General features: G+C 38.8%; 2 protein-coding genes and 1 pseudogene across 2 annotated transcripts; all 3 read left to right on the top strand.

Annotated features, from left to right (window-relative positions):
- The first annotated feature begins 1,279 nt into the window (after positions 1 to 1,279).
- ppme1 (protein phosphatase methylesterase 1) lies at positions 1,280 to 8,148 on the top strand. The gene is made up of 14 exons (XM_049592583.1): positions 1,280 to 1,598; positions 3,151 to 3,246; positions 3,478 to 3,568; positions 3,730 to 3,787; positions 4,362 to 4,413; positions 4,791 to 4,945; positions 5,140 to 5,230; positions 5,539 to 5,604; positions 5,699 to 5,822; positions 5,920 to 6,049; positions 6,242 to 6,286; positions 6,395 to 6,459; positions 6,657 to 6,724; positions 7,001 to 8,148. Exons 1-14 carry the CDS (start codon positions 1,513 to 1,515, stop codon positions 7,002 to 7,004), a joined length of 1,131 nt encoding a protein of 376 aa, XP_049448540.1. The 5' UTR covers positions 1,280 to 1,512; the 3' UTR covers positions 7,005 to 8,148.
- Positions 8,149 to 13,536: 5,388 nt separating this feature from the next.
- On the top strand, positions 13,537 to 14,497 carry LOC125898597 (odorant receptor 131-2-like; annotated as a pseudogene).
- A 3,532-nt stretch (positions 14,498 to 18,029) lies between these two features.
- LOC125898596 (odorant receptor 131-2-like) lies at positions 18,030 to 18,992 on the top strand. Its single transcript, XM_049592438.1, has one exon. It carries the CDS (start codon positions 18,030 to 18,032, stop codon positions 18,990 to 18,992), a length of 963 nt encoding a protein of 320 aa, XP_049448395.1.
- Positions 18,993 to 19,650: the final 658 nt, after the last annotated feature.

The following is a 19,650-nucleotide window of genomic DNA, read 5'->3' as shown; positions in this document are numbered from 1 at the left end:
TGTACCCTCAAAGATTTGACATTATGTTGGTGCTTACTGAGTAAGATGAGTTTCACCTGAGTCTAACTAGTGTTCACTGAAGGCATCTTTGTCCCTTTGTACCAAGTTTAAGGAAAAAGTGTGAACATCTGTTTGTTCACCTTCACCTCTTCATGTCCTCTCTTTTGCCTCTCACTATGACATTATCAAGTCTGCAACCGTAGACGGGCAGCTGTCGCAACACTCTTTATGTAACCCAATTAACAAGTCTCTCAAATGTCTCCCATTAAATAACAGCGACACATTACAGGGCTGACACTGCAACTTTAGTGTCCATTTAGTGCATTTCTCAGTGATCATAACCACACAGTAACACCTGCATATGTTTTCTTATCATTATCATTAATTATTGAAATTACTATTCTTGAATATTCCTCAAAAGGTCACCAGCAGCAAATACACTCATATGCATTGTACTTACATTGTTTTATCCACATACTGACAGCTATCTTCAAGCGGCTCTCCTTGTGAGAAACATGATTTTTAAAAGCAGAACTCGTAGTAATCAATGCAGCAGGGGCCAAGATATCCTGACTTTTTGTGCCCTAACATGGGTCTAGCTCTAAAAACTACATTTTCTGTGATCCGACTCAATAGTGTCTTTAATGAGACCCTCTCTCCCTGGTAAATACCCACATCTTTCAAATGCAGCACCTGTAGTTTGCAACAAATGCCCTTGCTTTTTAAAAGCATAGTGTATGAATACAAGCTGAGATAACCCTGTGGACATCCTATGATATGACCAGTTATTTTTCTGACTTGGTAAAGTTCTCCCAGAGCCACAGAGGACCCTCCAAGTGTGTCCCTTTAAATAAACTGTCTCAGTTGTGTTGGTATATTGGTTGGTATAGTGCATTGCTGCCACCCTGTGTTCAATATTGTGAAACTGTGCTGTTACTTTTATGTTTATGTTACTTTTTATTAATCTCTCTATATTACAGTGGAATATTACAGCATCTGTTGAAAAATTATCTTCGGCTGGAGCAATGTGAAATATATTTTGATGTCTGTGCAGGCTTTCCTTACAAACAATCGTAACACCAGCTGACTCTTCGTTAAATAATTTGCTTTGATGTCTAACTGCAAGTTAATAACGTTGTCATTAATTTACATAGAATATTTATAGTTTTATTTAACCGTGAGACCTGTGAGAAGTTTGGATTTTAGAAGACATAGCATGTGTTATGTGATATCGTCAAAAGGTGGCAGTAATGCTCTGAGAGGTCTACGCCAAGCTACCAGTAAAGAAAACCGTAGAAGAAGAGTCCGACCCAAAATAATCACAGCCGCAGCAGAAGAAGAGCGCTAACAGTTAGCTTGTCGGAGAAACGTATCTCAGTGCTAGCGTTAGCTAGAATTTATCCAATGCCTGGCTAGCATCGGTGCAGGTGTCGAAGAACATCATATGCAGCGAAAGAGAGGGGAGGTCGCATTAAAGAGTTCCTGACAGAGACCGACCCCGCTCTCGACAACATGGAGAAACAGTTGCATTTAAACCTGTTAGCCTCCAGACCTCCTATGGCAGGTGGTTTTCAGTCCAGCTCCAAGATGAAAATGGGGTGAGTTAGTTAGCATCTTAATTGCATCCTGTCACTGTGCTGACAGGCTAACGGTACATTTGATTTGATCTGAATCACACCAGTTGCTCTCTGTTACATTATGTCGTATCGTTATAGTTTAAGGACAAGTCTATTGAACCGATGACGTTAGCTAGTTAAGCTAGTTGTTGCTAGCAGAGTTTTGACCAACAGTGGTGGATTAGCATCATACGCCGAGTATAACATGACCATTTTTGATTTACTAAGTAGATGTCGAATACAGCCTGCGCATTTTATGTATATATTATTTAGGTCAAACTTAGTTCAATGTGGAAGTCCACTGACATTAGCTTATGTCAGGGTTAGGATGAGCATTCACGACACACTATAGCAGCACTGATGGACCCTGGGGGCCACCTTATGTCCGAAAAACGCAGCAAAGCTACACTCTTGGATGCCCCTAAGGTAGAAAAATAATAGCGTAAGTGGCTTCTTGGATGCCCAAACAGTGGAAAACGCGATGATATGTCCTTTAGGGTGCCCTCACAGTGAAGAAAAAGTGATTGTCATTTAGAGCAGTGGTTCCTAAGCAGGGGTCCAGGGACCCACAGGGGTCTTTGAGGGAGTCCCAGGGAGTCTCCAGACAAATGATTAATATTTTATTTTTACTTTTTAATTGACTGGAGATGTGAGCCCAGTGTCATGTAAAATCATAACAGAGACTATTCTGACCGTAGGTTTCACGCCTTCCACTGTTACCTCCTCAACTGTAGATTACAGCTTATTATTCTGGTCTTAATAATATCTGACAACCCAGATCTATTCAGATGGAGATCCCTGAAGTAACATCTTATCAAATTGGGGTTTGGGACTTAATGTGTATCAATTTAGGGGCCCTTGACACAAAAAAGTTTGAGAACCACTGCTCTAGGATTCCCTTCAATAGAGGAAACAAAATAAAATGACTTCTATGGTACCCCTCAAGAAGAGGAAATCAGGATGAAGGGCCCTCTAGGGTCGTCTTGAAATTCAGAAAACACGATGCAGAACTTTGTGCATGCTGGTGCACATTTGTTTTTTCAGCCCTGCCCCTCAGACAGCCTGAGTCCACCACTGAAAAGTAGTGTCTTTGACACTTTGACAGTGTTGTATATTTGGGGTTTGAATAAAACAGCATCCAAGCCCTCTCAAGTATGTGCAAAGAATTTAAACAACACTAAAATGCAAACCCTACAACATTGCTCTTAATAAAGTAAGCTGTGTCTGTTTTTCTGCCAGTTAAAAAGCCAGCAGCCAGAGCTTTAGAATTGTTAAATATTTATAAAACATTACTATTTATTGCTTGTGTTACATTTAGATCCCTGTGTCATAATCTGTGGGCCATTTTTTCTCTTAAATGTTCCAGTGTTTGACCTCGTGAAAAAGCTGTAGTATCAGAGAACCAGTTTATCTTCTTCATGGTAACACATTCAGAGTTTTATGTTTTTAATAATCCTGCTGCAATATGGGATTAGTTTACATTTTGCTTATCTTTTTTTTTTTTTTTTTTTCCCCCCTCTCTTTTGAAATACAGACCCGGACGGAAGAGAGATTTCTCCCCCCTGCCCTGGAGTCAGTACTTTGAAACCATAGAAGATGTTGAGGTGGAGAATGAAAATGGCAAAGATATATCCTCACCTGCTACTTGTGTTTGTCAGGAGAAAATTAGCCATGAATTGTGACACTTCGGTGTGTCAATCACCCAGAGCATTCAAATCCAACTAGGTCATTCAGATTTAGCGACCTGTGTGCTTTCTAACTTCAGCGTAGGAGAGAACATGGGAAATAACCAGTTTATAAAGTACATTTTTTATTCATTATTATTCAGTCATGTATGCGTTTCCTTGACTACGTTGAACATCTTCAGAATTTACTGCAGTGGTGCCCATGGTCCTGTGCTGCTTCTGCTCCATGGGGGAGGCCATTCTGCGCTCTCCTGGGCAGTGTTTACTGTGAGCATGACAATTATTACACAAACTTAATAAGCTCTTAAAAATACACTGCTTAAAATGCACATTAACAAAATCTGGAACATTTATGAAGCTGTTCCTTTATTACAGTGTATATGCTGTACACTATCTGATTGAAATCATTTCTGCATGTGTCTTTGCAGGCCGTCATATGCAGCAGAATCAACTGCAGGGTGGTGGCTATGGACCTTCGAGCTCATGGTAAATATAGGTAGTCACACAGCGCAACGTTAGGAACTAGACATATTTTTTTATAGATCAGGAAGCAGATCATGTCGGAGATTTTTTAGTTTGGTATGGTAATATTATAATTCCCCTTTGAATAATGCTTTGCAAAAATATATGCACATATAGATATCTTATGATTCTCTTGGTTTAAAAATATGCTGATCACTGCATCCCAATACTTTGTCTTATCTTAAGCATTCTGTAAAAGTGTAGTATACCCTTATTAACATTTGTTTGTTTGTTTCTAGTTTTGCTTGATATTGCAGTGATATAAAGTGATGAAATAAAGTTGACACTTGATATTTTCTGCTATAGCAAAACAACTTAAGTCAGATTTAAATCAGATTTTACTGTTTAAATTGCTTCTCCTCTGCCACAAATTGTTAAGAAGTGACATTAGTGTGTCAAATTATCTTGATCACATCCCTGCCCACCTGTGATTTGAAGCCACCTCTCCCCCCTACATCATCTAGAAGGTCATTCTTTGCATATTCATGTGCTTAGATGGAACAAATGGGGAAATTTGCTCCTCTCTCATTATCTGCAGGCGACACCAAAGTGAAAAATCCTGATGATCTCTCTGCAGACACGATGGCCAAGTAAGTTTTTTTTTGTGTGCAGTTAAAACAGACACTGGAATTTGTGATAACCACACATGCGCTGACTTAAGCAGCTTAGCCTTGCACTCCTTGTACTCCTTGAGTACAGAGTCAGGCACACAGTCAGCTTTGATCTCTACGGCCTTCCACATTCATAAAGGCGAGGAATGTTTGGTGCATCCTTTCACAGTTCAGTCCAGGAGGGAGAGTATTATTTGAGTCTTTTGTGTTTACATTTGGACTGCTGACTGTGCTTTAAAATAAAATAAAAAAGGTTCAATTGTTAAATACATTCTTGAGGTTGCTGACTGTACACTCAGACACATGATAAAAATGTAACAAGGTTTACAGGTTTCCCTTGCTTCTTCTTTCACAAGGGATATTGGCAAAGTGGTGGAGGTGCTCTATGGAGAGAGCCCACCTCCGATCATGATTATTGGACACAGCATGGGCGGGGCCATCGCTGTTCATACAGCCGCCGCCAATCATATACCATCCCTGCTTGGCCTCTGTGTCATTGATGTTGTAGAAGGTATGTGCTTGCTAAGATAAGATATTTTTAAGTTTATGATGCTTAGTTGACCTAACAGCAGGTTGATTTTAACGCATCTTTAAATAAGCAGTGAATTCATATGTTTAATATTCATAATGGAATCAAATTAAGTGAGCTCACTATAGTATCACTGCGCATAATAATGATAAATAATTGTTGTGAATTGCATTCAGGTACAGCAATGGATGCTCTGAACAGTATGCAGAATTTCCTCAGAAGTCGGCCAAAGACCTTTAAATCCCTGGAGAATGCCATTGAGTGGAGGTAAACATCAAATAGTTTACTGCTACATCTTTGACGTGAGACTGGGGCCAAATTAATGTGTAAAGGAAGAGTATAGTTTTGGCCAAATTATGCTGTGTCATAAACATTATTTACATCATTATTTACATATTAAATTACATTATATACAGTGTCATAAACATTATTTACTAAACTAATTGGAGCCTTGTTGAAAGCATTTCCTTTGTGCTGGACAACTTTCAGTGTCCGGTCTTAGAGTTTCGATTTCCAAGCTTGGTTGGCATCTAGAGTGCCAAGTGTCTGAAAATGTTCTTCTCCTTTGCTTTCAGTGTGAAGAGCGGCCAGATCCGAAATACGGAGTCTGCGAGAGTGTCAATGGGAGGCCAGGTGAAAAAGTATGTTTGCTTTTTGTCTCATTTGTTTGTCCTGTATAGTTTTGCGGGTTTTATATGTACCGTAAGTCATTGTGGTCTGTTCTGACTTTTACAGATGTGAGGAATCCACCAGCAGTCCAGGTGTGTCCAATAGCATTGAAGGTATTATAGAAGAGGAGGAGGATGAAGAGGCGGAAGAAGAATCCAACAAGAAAAGGATGAAGGAAGATGACCAAGAGGTTCCATCTCTCTAACTATTTGGCTTTTAATTTGTAGCATGTGTATGTGTTTGTGGGAGGTGGCAGTGTTCCTAAAATGTTGATTTCTTCCATACAGACAAAAAAGGAAAGCATCTTCACCTGGCGAGTGGAGCTGTCAAAGACAGAAAAATACTGGGAGGGCTGGTTCAGAGGCCTGTCTGCCCTCTTTCTCACTTGCCCTGTGCCAAAACTGCTTCTGCTTGCAGGTTAGAGCTCTCACAGTGAACTCACATTATTATTTGGTGCTCCAAATACTCAAAAAGTGTGTGGATAGGCAATTTTGATGGAATTTTAGGGCAGTCACACTAGATTGGTTGAATACAAGTCATTTCATTTTTATTCCAAACTATTTTGCTATTGACTGCACAATTTCACCCCTGACTTAATCCATTGTACAGGAGTGGACAGGCTTGACAAAGACCTTACTATTGGACAGATGCAAGGTAGGAAGCACCAACTGAGATTTTATGCATAGTTTTCCTTTTTATTTCCACGTTTGAATGTTGAATATGAACCTAAAAAATATCCATAATCTCAATGTTTAACTACAGGGAAGTTCCAGATGCAGGTCCTCCCTCAGTGTGGTCACGCTGTCCATGAGGATGCACCTGAGAAAGTAAGGGCTGATGGCCTCAACGTACACTGTAGGCTGTATGTAATTATGGGAATAAAAACCTAGTGCAAACTTAGAGATACTGTTGTTTGTACCGTCACCTTTTAATTCAGTTAGCATATCTGATTTTGTTCAGTCATTTGATCCAGATTCAGTCTGTTGCTATTTTTTTAATTTAGTCCTCTGTCATCTGTTGCTAGGTAGCAGACGCTCTAGCAACATTTATGGTCCGTCACAAATTCACTGAGTTTAAGGAGGGATACCTGTGGTAAGTGAAATGTATACAACATATTGGATATATGTAACATAATATTAATAATTTTACATAGTTATAGTGTAGAATTACAGGAGACTGAAATGTTTAACAAACAAAAGAGAAATTACACCAAATGGTTGAACAGTAAAATTCCAAGATAATTTCAAGAACAAATGGCCGCAATGTGAAAGCGATTAGATCACATTACGGTCTTTTTTTGTTGTTGTTGTTTAAAATAATCCACATTTTATGACTTTTTGTAACAATTTTGTTATCCTCTTTCCACAGCTAATTTCCAGTTATCAGTCTAAAGATAGCCAGCAGCCATAGAAGAAATGTTTCAAGATTCATTCACATCCTCATACAATTTAACAGCAAAATAGGGAAAAATAAAATAAGCAATTATTATTATTATTATTATTATTATTATTATTATTATTATTATCATTATTATGTTGCTTTTGTTATGTAGATACTTTGCCTCTCAGCTTTGCCTTATTTTTATTTTAAAACACTGGGATTTGATTGTACTCTTCCTTTACAGTAATTTTTTTATGTTATGTTTAAAGGGATACTATGCAGGAATTGTGGCTTACTGTTTGTGAACACAACATTCAAACTTGGCCCCTCCTTCCTACGCTTCACTTAAAGCTACAGTACTATTTTAGGAACATAGCATTTGTTGTGATGGAGAAGCCGATACTTCAACAAACTAACTGAGCTCACTGCTAGCGCCTACCTGTCCAGTAGAAAACAGTTAAACTTGGCATCGCTCGTCATCCCCATCCTGTCCTTCAGTGCTCATCAGTGACAGTGAAAGCCAACCTCAACATTCACTCTCATTTTGTCCTCTTGGCGCTTCGCCTCACTCTATTCGCGTTTTTTCTTGGCACAGTGATTCCTGTCCCAACCTCACCTGCACGTTCCTGTGGGCTCGGGGTTACACCACTGCTCAAAGATTGCAGTGAATCAACATCCACAATGCAATGCAGGCAGAGGGCATATAAAAACACCACCACCCACTTCTAGTTGGTCTTGAACAAACCCAAACAGAACATGTGATTTATTTATTTTTATGCAGTTTCCAGCAGTGATACACAATGAAAATCTGCGGACTTACGTGGAGTGTTTTTTGTTTTTTTTTTCCTTTGCTTTTAATGTGATAGACAATATTCACTTCAAAATCTAGTAGGTATCATCCGTGGGCGTGGTTAAGTGATGATTGAGAGTATTACTTTTGTATGATTCTACATTGTTTTTTATTTTTTAAGAAAATCCTGCATAGTATCCTTTTATTTATTCTTTTTTATTTTGAGTGATTGCATCATTGTTAATGTGTTTGTAATGTTTGAATTCCAACAATGATTAAAGATGGATGCAGCAGAAATGTCACCCATGCTTGTATATTTGGAATGTGTATTAAAAGGACATCATGATCATTTTAAATGTGGTAGTTATTTAACATGACATCATGAAACAAGAGAGATGTAACTGGTGTTTAGAATAAGTGACAAATATATGAGTATTTGTCCTCGTATTCTATCATCTTGTCACACTCTTTACTTTTGTTAAAACTAACATTTGTAACACTCAAATAGTGTAACACACTTTGTAACTCCCAACATCACAGCGGACATTACCAAGGCATAAGGTGAAGGTTTCGGTAAAGGGGCCACAGCTGATGCACCAGAGTCTGGTGTAGGCAAACATGGAAGATCTACTGGCCCTTCAGTCTTTTTTGCGGCTCCACCCTACAGTTTAGGTGTTTTACATAAAATCTTATAAAATTCTGATGTTCAGTACACATTTGGATTCCTCAACACTGAACAGTTTACACATGACTAGACAGCGGCTGCTTTTAGTTCTGCACCAGTGACTCAGGCCTGGAGGTTGAAGACTATTTACCAGATTAAGGAAATGCTCTATTACAAAATAAGGTAACTGAATTAAAGAATATAAACTTTAGTTTTTAATTTAAAAAAAGAAAAGATAATTATGCAAAATCTCAAAGGGTGGTTGAACTGGTGGATACCATTTCTTTTATGATTATTCTTCATAAAATCAAGCAATGTTATAATGAACATTTAAAAACCACAACCTGGGGGGCGTCGCCCCATGCACAGAGGCGATGCCTCGCTGCAGCAGTCACAGGCTCGACACTCAACCCTCTGCTGCATGTCAACCCCCACTCTCCCTCTCTCACCCCATTTCAGTCTGTCCTGTCCATTGAAGGCAAAAAGCCCCCCCCCCAAAAAAAAACCCACGACCTGGCTCCCCTCGTTGGTTTGAGTGCTAATGTGAATATGTGAAGCTAATTCTCTTTTCTATTTGTTAATGGGTTTTTTTCCCACAACTCTGAAACAAAAGTGAAAAACAAGGTTGTTGTTTTCTAAACTTTATGATGGCGAAGGTGACATGTTTTTCTTCCATGTACCTGATTTTCTCCTGGGAATGAAATGCAGGTTTTAATTGTTCCTCTGTGGACCAAGGCACTGAGACATATATTGCAATTATGTGCAATGTAAATATCTGAATTATTAATGACTGTCCTCCAAAGAATTACTGTCACTAAAGTCATTAGGGGATGTGAGTTTGCAAACAAAGCAGACATGTTGCACTAAACAGAAGAACTTCTTTGGGCCTAACAAATGATATCCTATACTTGATAACCATTTTCCACAAGTTCTTAAAAAATATATGGGATGAAACTGAAGCAAAAAAAAGTGCAGGATTTACAAAGGGTGGACAATATAACACCTTTGAATGATCCAGGAGAATGCCACAGATTAATACCTCCGTGATACAACAATCTGTCTTTTTCTATATTGTACCCTTTCCTTACACTATCAGGCCAGATAGACAGAATCACTGTTGAAACTGATTAGGCAATCCTACTACAAATGAAAATAAATCTGCCATAAGGAAACATTAATTTGACAGAACTTCAATCTGTCAATCACACAGCGCCAGCCTTACAAACATGGAGGTGCTGTCCACTGTGCTGTGGTACAGAGGAGCTGTACAGACATGAAGATGAAAGGATAAGAGGTGTTGGTCAGAACAAACAAGAGACGAGCTATGAGTTTATTTATTCTAGTAATAAAAATAAACTCAGCTTTGCCATGCAACCTTTTTGGCTGCACTTGATGGTCTAAGAAAAGCAGAATCCATCACTTAAAGTTCATCCGTCCAACACATTGGTCCAGGGTCAAATCCTGTCGTGACTACATGGATTGAATGAAATTTGACTTAAACCTTAACAGTACCCAGAGGATTAGGCTAAACCTAATAATTTTGGTGATAGGCTACCTTGACTTCATCTAGTGCCACTAACATGTCCAAATTTCCACTCATACAACAGTTTAAGATGACGTACCTTCAAACAAAGCTGTTGCCTTTGTACTGTGCACTTTGAGATTTGTATTCAAATGTAAAGTGCGTTATAAATAAAATCTATTATTATTATTATTATTATTATTAAACTTATGTCCAAACTCCTGTCTGCCTCAGAGTTTAGCGCTAACAGAGCATGCTAAATGTTAGCATAGCATTGGCAAATTGCATTTCAGTGTCATGTTGGGAATAAGGAAAAGTAAAGACAACAACAGCGATTCATAAGCATTTCAAAAGTCATCTCCTTGGACAGATATTTTAAAAACACTTCAGAGCTAGTTAACGAGGAACCTTCCAAAAATTTCCACTTCCAAGAATATCAAATCAGTGAGTTCTTCAAATGGACTGTCCTTGTAAACATTGCATGCACAACCACTTAATGTCCAGCTGAGGATGACAAAGTATAGGCTAAGGCTTTGACTGGTCAGTGTAATATTGGACTGTTGATGTAGAGCTGAGCCTAATAAGCTGTGCTAAAACAACCACTGTGCAGAGGAGAAACCTATTTTGGTTTAGGTAACAACGTTGACTTTTGTCGGCCACTACCCACAGTGGAAATTTACATTTCCATGTACACATTTTCATCATAATATGTTTACAATTACTTTTGCATTTGACATTTCCTGCTGAACTTGCTGGTATGGGAATGACTTTATTGCTTGCACTTTATATGCATGCAAGGTTTTGTTGAGGCACCCCTGATTAAAATTACATTTACTGTGAATAGTTAAGTAAGTAGAAGATGAACTGCTCTCCAAAAGGCATGAAGATATACATGAGACATGCTTTTCAACATTTTAAGCAAGATTAATGGATTCATTTTGTTTTGTAGAATTTTAGAGTTTAAAAAGGAGCACCATGCAAATGTTTAGGCACCCAAGACATTTGAGCTCTCAGACAACTTTTACTAGAATCTCAGACCTTTCTTAGCTTGTTAGAGCTATGGCTGGCTCACAGCTATCATTAGGAAAGGCTAGATGATGCAAATTTAAAGATTTATAAAAACTCTGTCTCCTGAAACCTTGTCCCAGCAATCAGCAGCCATGGGCTCCTCTAAACAGCTGCCTAGCACTCTGAAAACTAAAATAACTGATTTCCCACAAAGCAGGAGAAGACTATAGGAAGATAGCAAAGTGTTTTCAGGTGGCTGTTTCCTCAGTTAGTAATATAATTAAGAAATGGCAGTTAATGGGAAATGGAGGTCAAGTTGAGGTCTGGAAGACAAAGAAAATCTGCTTCTCATAGGATTTCTAGAAATGCAAATCAAAACCCTTGTTTGACTGCAAAAGATCTGCAGGACAATTTAGCAAACTCTGGAGTGGTGGTGTACTGTTCTACTGTGCAGTGATACCTGAACAAATATGACCTTCATGGAAGAGTCATCAGAAGAAAACCTTTTCTGTGTCCTCACCACAAAATTCAATGTCAGGAGTCTGTAAATGAAACAAGTCCTGTGGACTGATGGAGTTAAAATAGAACTTTTAGCTTTGGGCTTGTGTTGCAGCCAGTGGCACTGGGATCATTTCACAAGTAGAGGGAAGAATGAATTCAGTTAAATCCCAGCAAATTCTGGTAACAAACACCACAACATTAGCAAAAACAGCTGAAGATGAAGGGAGGATGGCTTCTACACAGAACAATGATCCTAAACACACCTCAAAAATCCACAATGGACTACCTCAAGAGGCACAGGCTGAAGGTTTTGCCATGGCCCTCACAGTCCCCCAACCTAAGCCTCATTAAAAATCTTTGGATAGACCTCAGAAGAGCAGTGCATGCAAGACAGATCAAGAATCTCAGAACTAGAAGCCCTTTGCAAAGAGGAATGGGCAAAAAGCCCCCGAACAAGAACTGAAAGATTCTCAGCTGGATACAAAAGCTGTGGAGAGGCTGTGATACTTGACAAGGGGGGCGCACTTTTGCGCTTCATAATGTGCTGCACACTTTCAATAGGAGACAGATCTGGACTGCAGGCAGACCAGTCTAGTACCTGCTCTCTTTCACTATGATGCCATGCTGTTGTAACACATGCAGAATATGTCTCATTGTCTTGCTGGAATAAGCAGAGAGGTCCCTGAAAAAGGCGTAGTCTGGATGGCAGCATATGTTGCTCCAAAACCTGCATGAACCTTCTGCAATCATGGTGCTTTCACAGATGTGCAAGTTACCCATGATGTTATGGGCACTAACACTCCCTCATACCATCACAGATGCGGATTTTGAACTTTGTGATGGTAACAGTCTAGATGGTCCTTTTCTTCTTCAGCCCAGACAACACAATGTCCATGATTTCCAAAAGCAATTGGAATTGGTAGATTCTTAACTTGCATTTGTGGATGCAGCAACGAACTGTGTTTACTGACAATGGTTTTCCAAAGTGTTCGTAGTAATATCCTTTGAACAGTCATGGCGGTTTTTAATGCAGTGCAGCCTGAGGGGTCAAAGGTCACAGGCATTCAGTGTTTGTTTTCAGCCTTGCCCCGTATGTGCAGAGATTTCTCTGAATCTTTTGATGATATTATGAATTGTAGATGGTGAAATCCTAAATTCCTTGCAACTGTGCGTTGAGAAACGTTCTTTAACTGTTGCACTATTTACCCACACAGTTTTTCCACAAAGTGATGAGCCTTGTGCCAGTCTTGCTTCTTGATTGTGTTACTGCTTAAAATTTAAATGTGTGTATATTTACAAAAAACAATAAAGTTTATCAGGTTGTACAATAATTATCCTGTCTTTGTACTGTATGAAAGTGAATATAGGTCAAAATGGATTGCAGCTCATTTAAATACTGCAGTATAAATGAAATACAATGGTTTGAATTCATTTAGTTTAGGCAGTAGCTCTGCAGGTTGTCAGTAGTCAAACATGGCATCTTAGAAGTCCCCCTATTGACTTTCTATTGATGGGTTTTAGCAAACTGTATGCACAACTTTAACAGTGTGAAATATAAATACATTTGATATATTTTCTATCCTACTGTAAATAAGGAAAACAGCAAAGTTACTGCTCTAGTAGCATGTAACTTCTCAAACTTTCCTTCAAGGAAACCATAAACAATGCAAAGCTTTTACTGGTTGTTCAGCTGCTACAGGTGATGATGTCAAGACACACATTACTTATCAAAATGACTTAATGGGCTGGGAGCTGAGTCATCCCTCAGACTTGCCCACCAAAACCTCCCTGTCAAATGAAGTCAGACTAAACCAGTAACATGTAAGTAATGTGTCTCAGACATGCAAGAGATGTATTTTATCATACTTTTACCTCATTGATGTATATCTGAAATATTATTTATTTATTGTGATACTGTCTTGTATATTCAACCCCTGAAATCTGTTACAGACCAGTATGCTTATTTAGGATATTATTCTAAAGAATTTATTTGAACAGACTTCTGCTGATTATGGATCGGTGAGATGTGATTATGTGCAATGCCTTTACAGATGTTGCTTGAAGCTGTGGTTATGAATGACACAACAGAAGTAACCAGAGTGATCCTGTTTCAGAAACCTGTCAAAGCTGTGCTGTCGATGCTGCCATGCCTTTTCTTTCTGTATGTAAACTGTGTCATGCTGTTTGCCTTGCTGAGGAAGCCTCTCCTCCTGGAGTACTCGCGCTACATCCTGTTTGGTCATTTGCTCTTCACTGAATCTCTGCAGATTATAATGACTATGTTGCTCTACATCTTTGCTGTGACCATGGTCAGAATGATCAGCTACGTTTGTGTTGTATTCGCACTGCTTGCATCCATCACTGTTAAAATGTCACCCTCAACCTGGCTGTGATGTCTTTGGAGAGGTATGTCGCTATTTGCTTTCCACTGAGGCATGCGAAATTACCACCATGAGGAGGACAAAAGTGAGCATTGCTGTTATGTGGACACTGGCCTCTGTTGACTCTTTCACTCAGCTTTTCCTATTTGTCAGTCTGGGAAACACAAGCTTCACTGTACAGGGGATCTGCCACAGACAAAGCGTCTTCCGCCTAGAGATTTATGCAACTATAAACAAGGTCCTCACCTCTGTGTTTTTTATATCAGTGGGCATGATTATCATTTACACATACATTGCTATCATGATTACTGCAAAATCAGCCTCTTCTGATGCTGGTAACGCCAGTAAGGCCCATAAAACTGTGCTGTTGCATCTGTTTCAGTTATGCCTGTGTCTCGCCTCCACTCTGTTTGGTATGATAGACTACAGCGACATGTCGACCATAAATCCTATGATGGTCCTTCACATTCACTATGCCTTCTTTATAGGTCTCATTGTTTTCCCTAAGTGTTTGAGCCCACTCATATACGGCCTGAGAGATCACACTTTCAGCCATGTCTTCAAGTACTATTTCACCTTTGGCTTCAAAACCACTGTTCGGACATCTCCTAAATGTTGAATTGAAATACAACAATTATGCTGTGCTTTTTTTCTTTGCACGGACAATCATGCTGAGCAGAAAGGACAAGTTACATCTGCAGTAAGCGAGTGTGTTTCTTTGTGTAATTTAATTAATGATGAGGTGTGTGATAAATTTAATCTGATCGGATTCAGGTCAGAATGAGAAATGTTTAATAATATTATTATGTTTAGTAAAGTACATTTATTCATGCATCAACGTAGAGCAATTGTGTTCTCAAAGAGTTGCAAAGTCTGATAATGTAAATCTATATATTTGTTGTTAAGGATGGGCTTAAAATTCACAGATCACAAAGACACACCTTTCCATCACTTCTTCTCATTTTAACAAAAGCCATCATATTGTACACAAGTCCATTTAACCCTTAATACTCCTTTTTGGTGATTTGGTTTATTTAGGCCTACTTTATAATCCAATGTAAGAAATAATGAGAAATTGTTCAATATCTAAATTCATAATCACTCTCTATGACTCATTTATACATTTTTAGGCTTATGTCAAAATATAAATCATGAACAAAAATCCTTGAAGATGGTGAGGTGTTTTATGTACGAAAGAACTGACTGTTTTACACTACAGTATATTTTTTCATAAACAACAAGCTGTGTTAATATTATACATAGAGACACAATATACTGTGTACAGTACAGGCCAAAAGTTTGGACACACCTTCTCATTCAATGCGTTTTCTTTATTTTCATGACTATTTACATTGTAGATTCTCACTGAAGGCATCAAAACTATGAATGAACACATGTGGAGTTATGTACTTAACAAAAAAAGGTGAAGTCAAAGTCAAGTCAAGTCAAACTTTATTTATAAAGCACATTTAAAAACAACCTCAGTTGACCAAAGTGCTGTACAGTTATTGAAATATAAAATAATCATACACAAATATCATAATAAATAAAACAAAGGAAATAGTAAGGGCTCAATTTAAAAAAAAAAAAAAAAAAAAAAAAAAAAAACTCTCTCTCTGATAAATAAGACGGTGCTAGACCATTTAAACACTTAAAAACAATTAATAAAACCTTGAACTGGATCCTAAAATTAACAGGCAGCCAGTGCAATGATGCAAGGACAGGACTAATGTGATCATGCCGTGAAATAACTGAAAACATGTTTTATATTCTAGTTTCTTCAAAATAGCCACCCTTTGCTCTGATTACTGCTTTGCACACTCTTGGCATTCTCTCCATGAGCTTCAAGAGGTAGTCACCTGAAATGGTTTTCCAGCAGTCTTGAAGGAGTTCCCAGAGGTGTTTAGCACTTGTTGGCCCCTTTGCCTTCACTCTGCGGTCCGGCTCACCCCAAACCATCTCGATTGGGTTCAGGTCCGGTGACTGTGGAGGCCAGGTCATCTGCCGCAGCACTCCATCACTCTCCTTCTTGGTCAAATAGCCCTTACACAGCCTGGAGGTGTGTTTGGGGTCATTGTCCTGTTGAAAAATAAATGATCGTCCAACTAAACGCAAACCGGATGGGATGGCATGTCGCTGCAGGATGATGTGGTAGCCATGCTGGTTCAGTGTGCCTTCAATTTTGAATAAATCCCCAACAGTGTCACCAGCAAAACACCCCCACACCATCACACCTCCTCCTCCATGCTTCACAGTGGGAACCAGGCATGTGGAATCCATCCGTTCACCTTTTCTGCGTCTCACAAAGACACGGCGGTTGGAACCAAAGATCTCAAATTTGGACTCATCAGACCAAAGCACAGATTTCCACTGGTCTAATCTCCATTCCTTGTGTTTCTTTGCCCAAACAAATCTCTTCTGCTTGTTGCCTCTCCTTAGCAGTGGTTTCCTAGCAGCTATTTGACCATGAAGGCCTGATTCGCGCAGTCTCCTCTTAACAGTTGTTCTAGAGATGGGTCTGCTGCTAGAACTCTGTGTGGCATTCATCTGGTCTCTGATCTGAGCTGCTGTTAACTTGCGATTTCTGAGGCTGGTGACTCGGATGAACTTATCCTCAGAAGCAGAGGTGACTCTTGGTCTTCCTTTCCTGGGTCGGTCCTCATGTGTGCCAGTTTCATTGTAGCGCCTGATGGTTTTTGCGACTCCACTTGGGGACACATTTAAAGTTTTTGCAATTTTCCGGACTGACTGACCTTCATTTCTTAAAGTAATGATGGCCACTCGTTTTTCTTTAGTTAGCTGATTGGTTCTTGCCATAATATGAATTTTAACAGTTGTCCAATAGGGCTGTCGGCTGTGTATTAACCTGACTTCTGCACAACACAACTGATGGTCCCAACCCCATTGATAAAGCAAGAAATTCCACTAATTAACCCTGATAAGGCACACCTGTGAAGTGGAAACCATTTCAGGTGACTACCTCTTGAAGCTCATGGAGAGAATGCCAAGAGTGTGCAAAGCAGTAATCAGAGCAAAGGGTGGCTATTTTGAAGAAACTAGAATATAAAACATGTTTTCAGTTATTTCACCTTTTTGTTAAGTACATAACTCCACATGTGTTCATTCATAGTTTTGATGCCTTCAGTGAGAATCTACAATGTAAATAGTCATGAAAATAAAGAAAACGCATTGAATGAGAAGGTGTGTCCAAACTTTTGGCCTGTACTGTATATAACTGACGTGAAATAAATGATCCATGTAAAATATGATTATGTTGTTCTGTAGTATTAGTGATAGCACTATGACTGTGTTTTTGTGTCATTGTCACCTTACAATGAACAGTTTATAATAAAAAGCTTAGAATGTGTTATTGGTTGAGGTTTATGAATGTTTCCTTCACTCTATTTTTCCTCACTTCACAGGGAACAAAACAATAAAGTTCATCTGTTTGAATATAATTATCCTGTCTTTGTACTCTATTAAATTGAATATAGGTCAAGACAGATGGCAACTCACTTACATACTGCAGTATAAATGAAATACAATGGTTTGAATTCATTTTAGTTTATGCAGTAGCTCTGCACGTTGTCAGCAGTCAAACATGGCATCTTAGAAGTCTCCCCACTGACTTTCTGTTGGATTTTAACAAACTGTACACACAACTTTAGCAGTGTGAAATACAAATACATTTGATAATATATATTCTATCTTAATATAAATAAGGAAAACAGTAGAGTTACTGCTCTAGTAGCATGTAACTTCTCAAACATTACCATAAACAATGCAAAGCTTTTACTGGTTGTTCAGCTGCTACAGGTGATGATGTCAAGACACAGATCACTTATTAAAAGGACGTAATGGGCTGGGAGCTGAGTCATTAGACTTGCCCCTGTCAAATGAAGTCAGACCAAACCAGTAACATGTAAGTAATGTGTCTCAGACATACAAGAAATGTATTTGTCATGTCGTTAACCTCATCGATGTATATCTGAAATATTATTTATTTATTGTGATACTGTCTCGGTTTTTTTTTTTTTCAACCCTGCAAAACTGTGGCTTTGTCACAGACCAACATGCTTTTTCAAGATATTATTTGACAGAATTATTTGACAGAATGTCGATTATGGATCAGTGAGATGTGATTATGTGCAATGCCTTTACAGATGTTGCTTGAAGCTGTGGTTATGAATGACACAACAGAAGTAACCAGAGTGATCCTGTTTCAGAAACCTGTCAAAGCTGTGCTGTCGATGTTGCCATGCCTTTTCTTTCTGTATGTAAACTGTGTCATGCTGTTTGCCTTGCTGAGGAAGCCTCTCCTCCTGGAGTACTCGCGCTACATCCTGTTTGGTCATTTGCTCTTCACTGAATCTCTGCAGATTATAATGACTATGTTGCTCTACATCTTTGCTGTGACCATGGTCAGAATGATCAGCTACGTTTGTGTTGTATTCGCACTGCTTGCATCCATCACTGTTAAAATGTCACCCCTCAACCTGGCTGTGATGTCTTTGGAGAGGTATGTCGCTATTTGCTTTCCACTGAGGCATGCCGAAATTACCACCATGAAGAGGACAAAAGTGAGCATTGCTGTTATGTGGACACTGGCCTCTGTTGACTCTTTCACTCAGCTTTTCCTATTTGTCAGTCTGGGAAACACAAGCTTCACTGTACAGGGGATCTGCCACAGACAAAGCGTCTTCCGCCTAGAGATTTATGCAACTATAAACAAGGTCCTCACCTCTGTGTTTTTTATATCAGTGGGCATGATTATCATTTACACATACATTGCTATCATGATTACTGCAAAATCAGCCTCTTCTGATGCTGGTAACGCCAGTAAGGCCCATAAAACTGTGCTGTTGCATCTGTTTCAGTTATGCCTGTGTCTCACCTCCACTCTGTTTGGTATGATAGACTACAGCGACATGTCGACCATAAATCCTATGATGGTCATTCAGATTCGGTATGCCCTCTTTATAGGTCTCATTGTTTTCCCTAAGTGTTTGAGCCCACTCATATACGGCCTGAGAGATCACACCTTCAGCTATGTCTTCAAGTACTATTTCACCTTTGGCTTCAAAACCACTGTTCGGACATCTCCTAAATGTTGAATTGAAATACAATAATTATGTTGCTTATTTTCTTTGCTGGGACAATCATGCTGAGCAGAATTGCTGCAGTAAGCGAGTGTGTTTCTTTGTGTAATTTAATGAATGATGAGATGTGTGATAAATTTAATCTGATTAGATTCAGGTCGGAATGAGAAATGTTTAATAATATTATTATGTTTAGCAAAGTACATTTATTCATGCATCAACGTAGAGCAATTGTGTTCTTTAAGAGCTGTAAAGTCTGATAATGTAAATCTATATATTCATTGTGAAGGATGGACTCAAAATTCACAGATGGCAAAGACACAAAAGCCATCATACTGTATACAAGTTCATTTAACCCCTAATACTCCGTTGTGGTGATCTGGTATGATTGATTTTATATTCCACTATAAGAAGCGATGACAGTCTGTTAAATATCTAAATTCATCATCATTCACCTTGACTTATTTATACATTGTAGGCTTATGTCAAAATATAAATAATGATAGCACTATGACAATGTGTTTTGTGTCATTATCATCATCAACAGTTTATAATAAAACACTCAGAAAACTTTGATTGGTTCAGGGCGTCGGTGACTTAGTGGATAGAGCAGACGCCCCATGTACAAGGCTGTTGCCACAGTGGCCTAGATTTGACTCCAGCCTGTGGCCCT

The sequence above is a fragment of the Epinephelus fuscoguttatus genome, linkage group LG12 (assembly GCF_011397635.1).
Source record: "Epinephelus fuscoguttatus linkage group LG12, E.fuscoguttatus.final_Chr_v1".
Classification (NCBI taxonomy): Eukaryota; Metazoa; Chordata; class Actinopteri; order Perciformes; family Serranidae; genus Epinephelus; species Epinephelus fuscoguttatus.
The sequence above is the reverse complement of the archived record's forward strand: the minus strand, read 5'-3'. Positions and strand labels throughout refer to the sequence as shown.

Excerpts from the sequence above, each read along its gene's own strand:
- ppme1 (XM_049592583.1), top strand. The coding sequence starts at position 1,513 with ATGGAGAAACAGTTGCATTTAAACCTGTTAGCCTCCAGACCTCCTATG. Across the intron at positions 4,946-5,139 it reads TGTCATTGATGTTGTAGAAG|GTACAGCAATGGATGCTCTG; the intron begins GTATGTGCTTGC and ends AATTGCATTCAG. Across the intron at positions 6,050-6,241 it reads AAAACTGCTTCTGCTTGCAG|GAGTGGACAGGCTTGACAAA; the intron begins GTTAGAGCTCTC and ends TCCATTGTACAG.
- LOC125898596 (XM_049592438.1), top strand. The coding sequence starts at position 18,030 with ATGCCTTTACAGATGTTGCTTGAAGCTGTGGTTATGAATGACACAACA.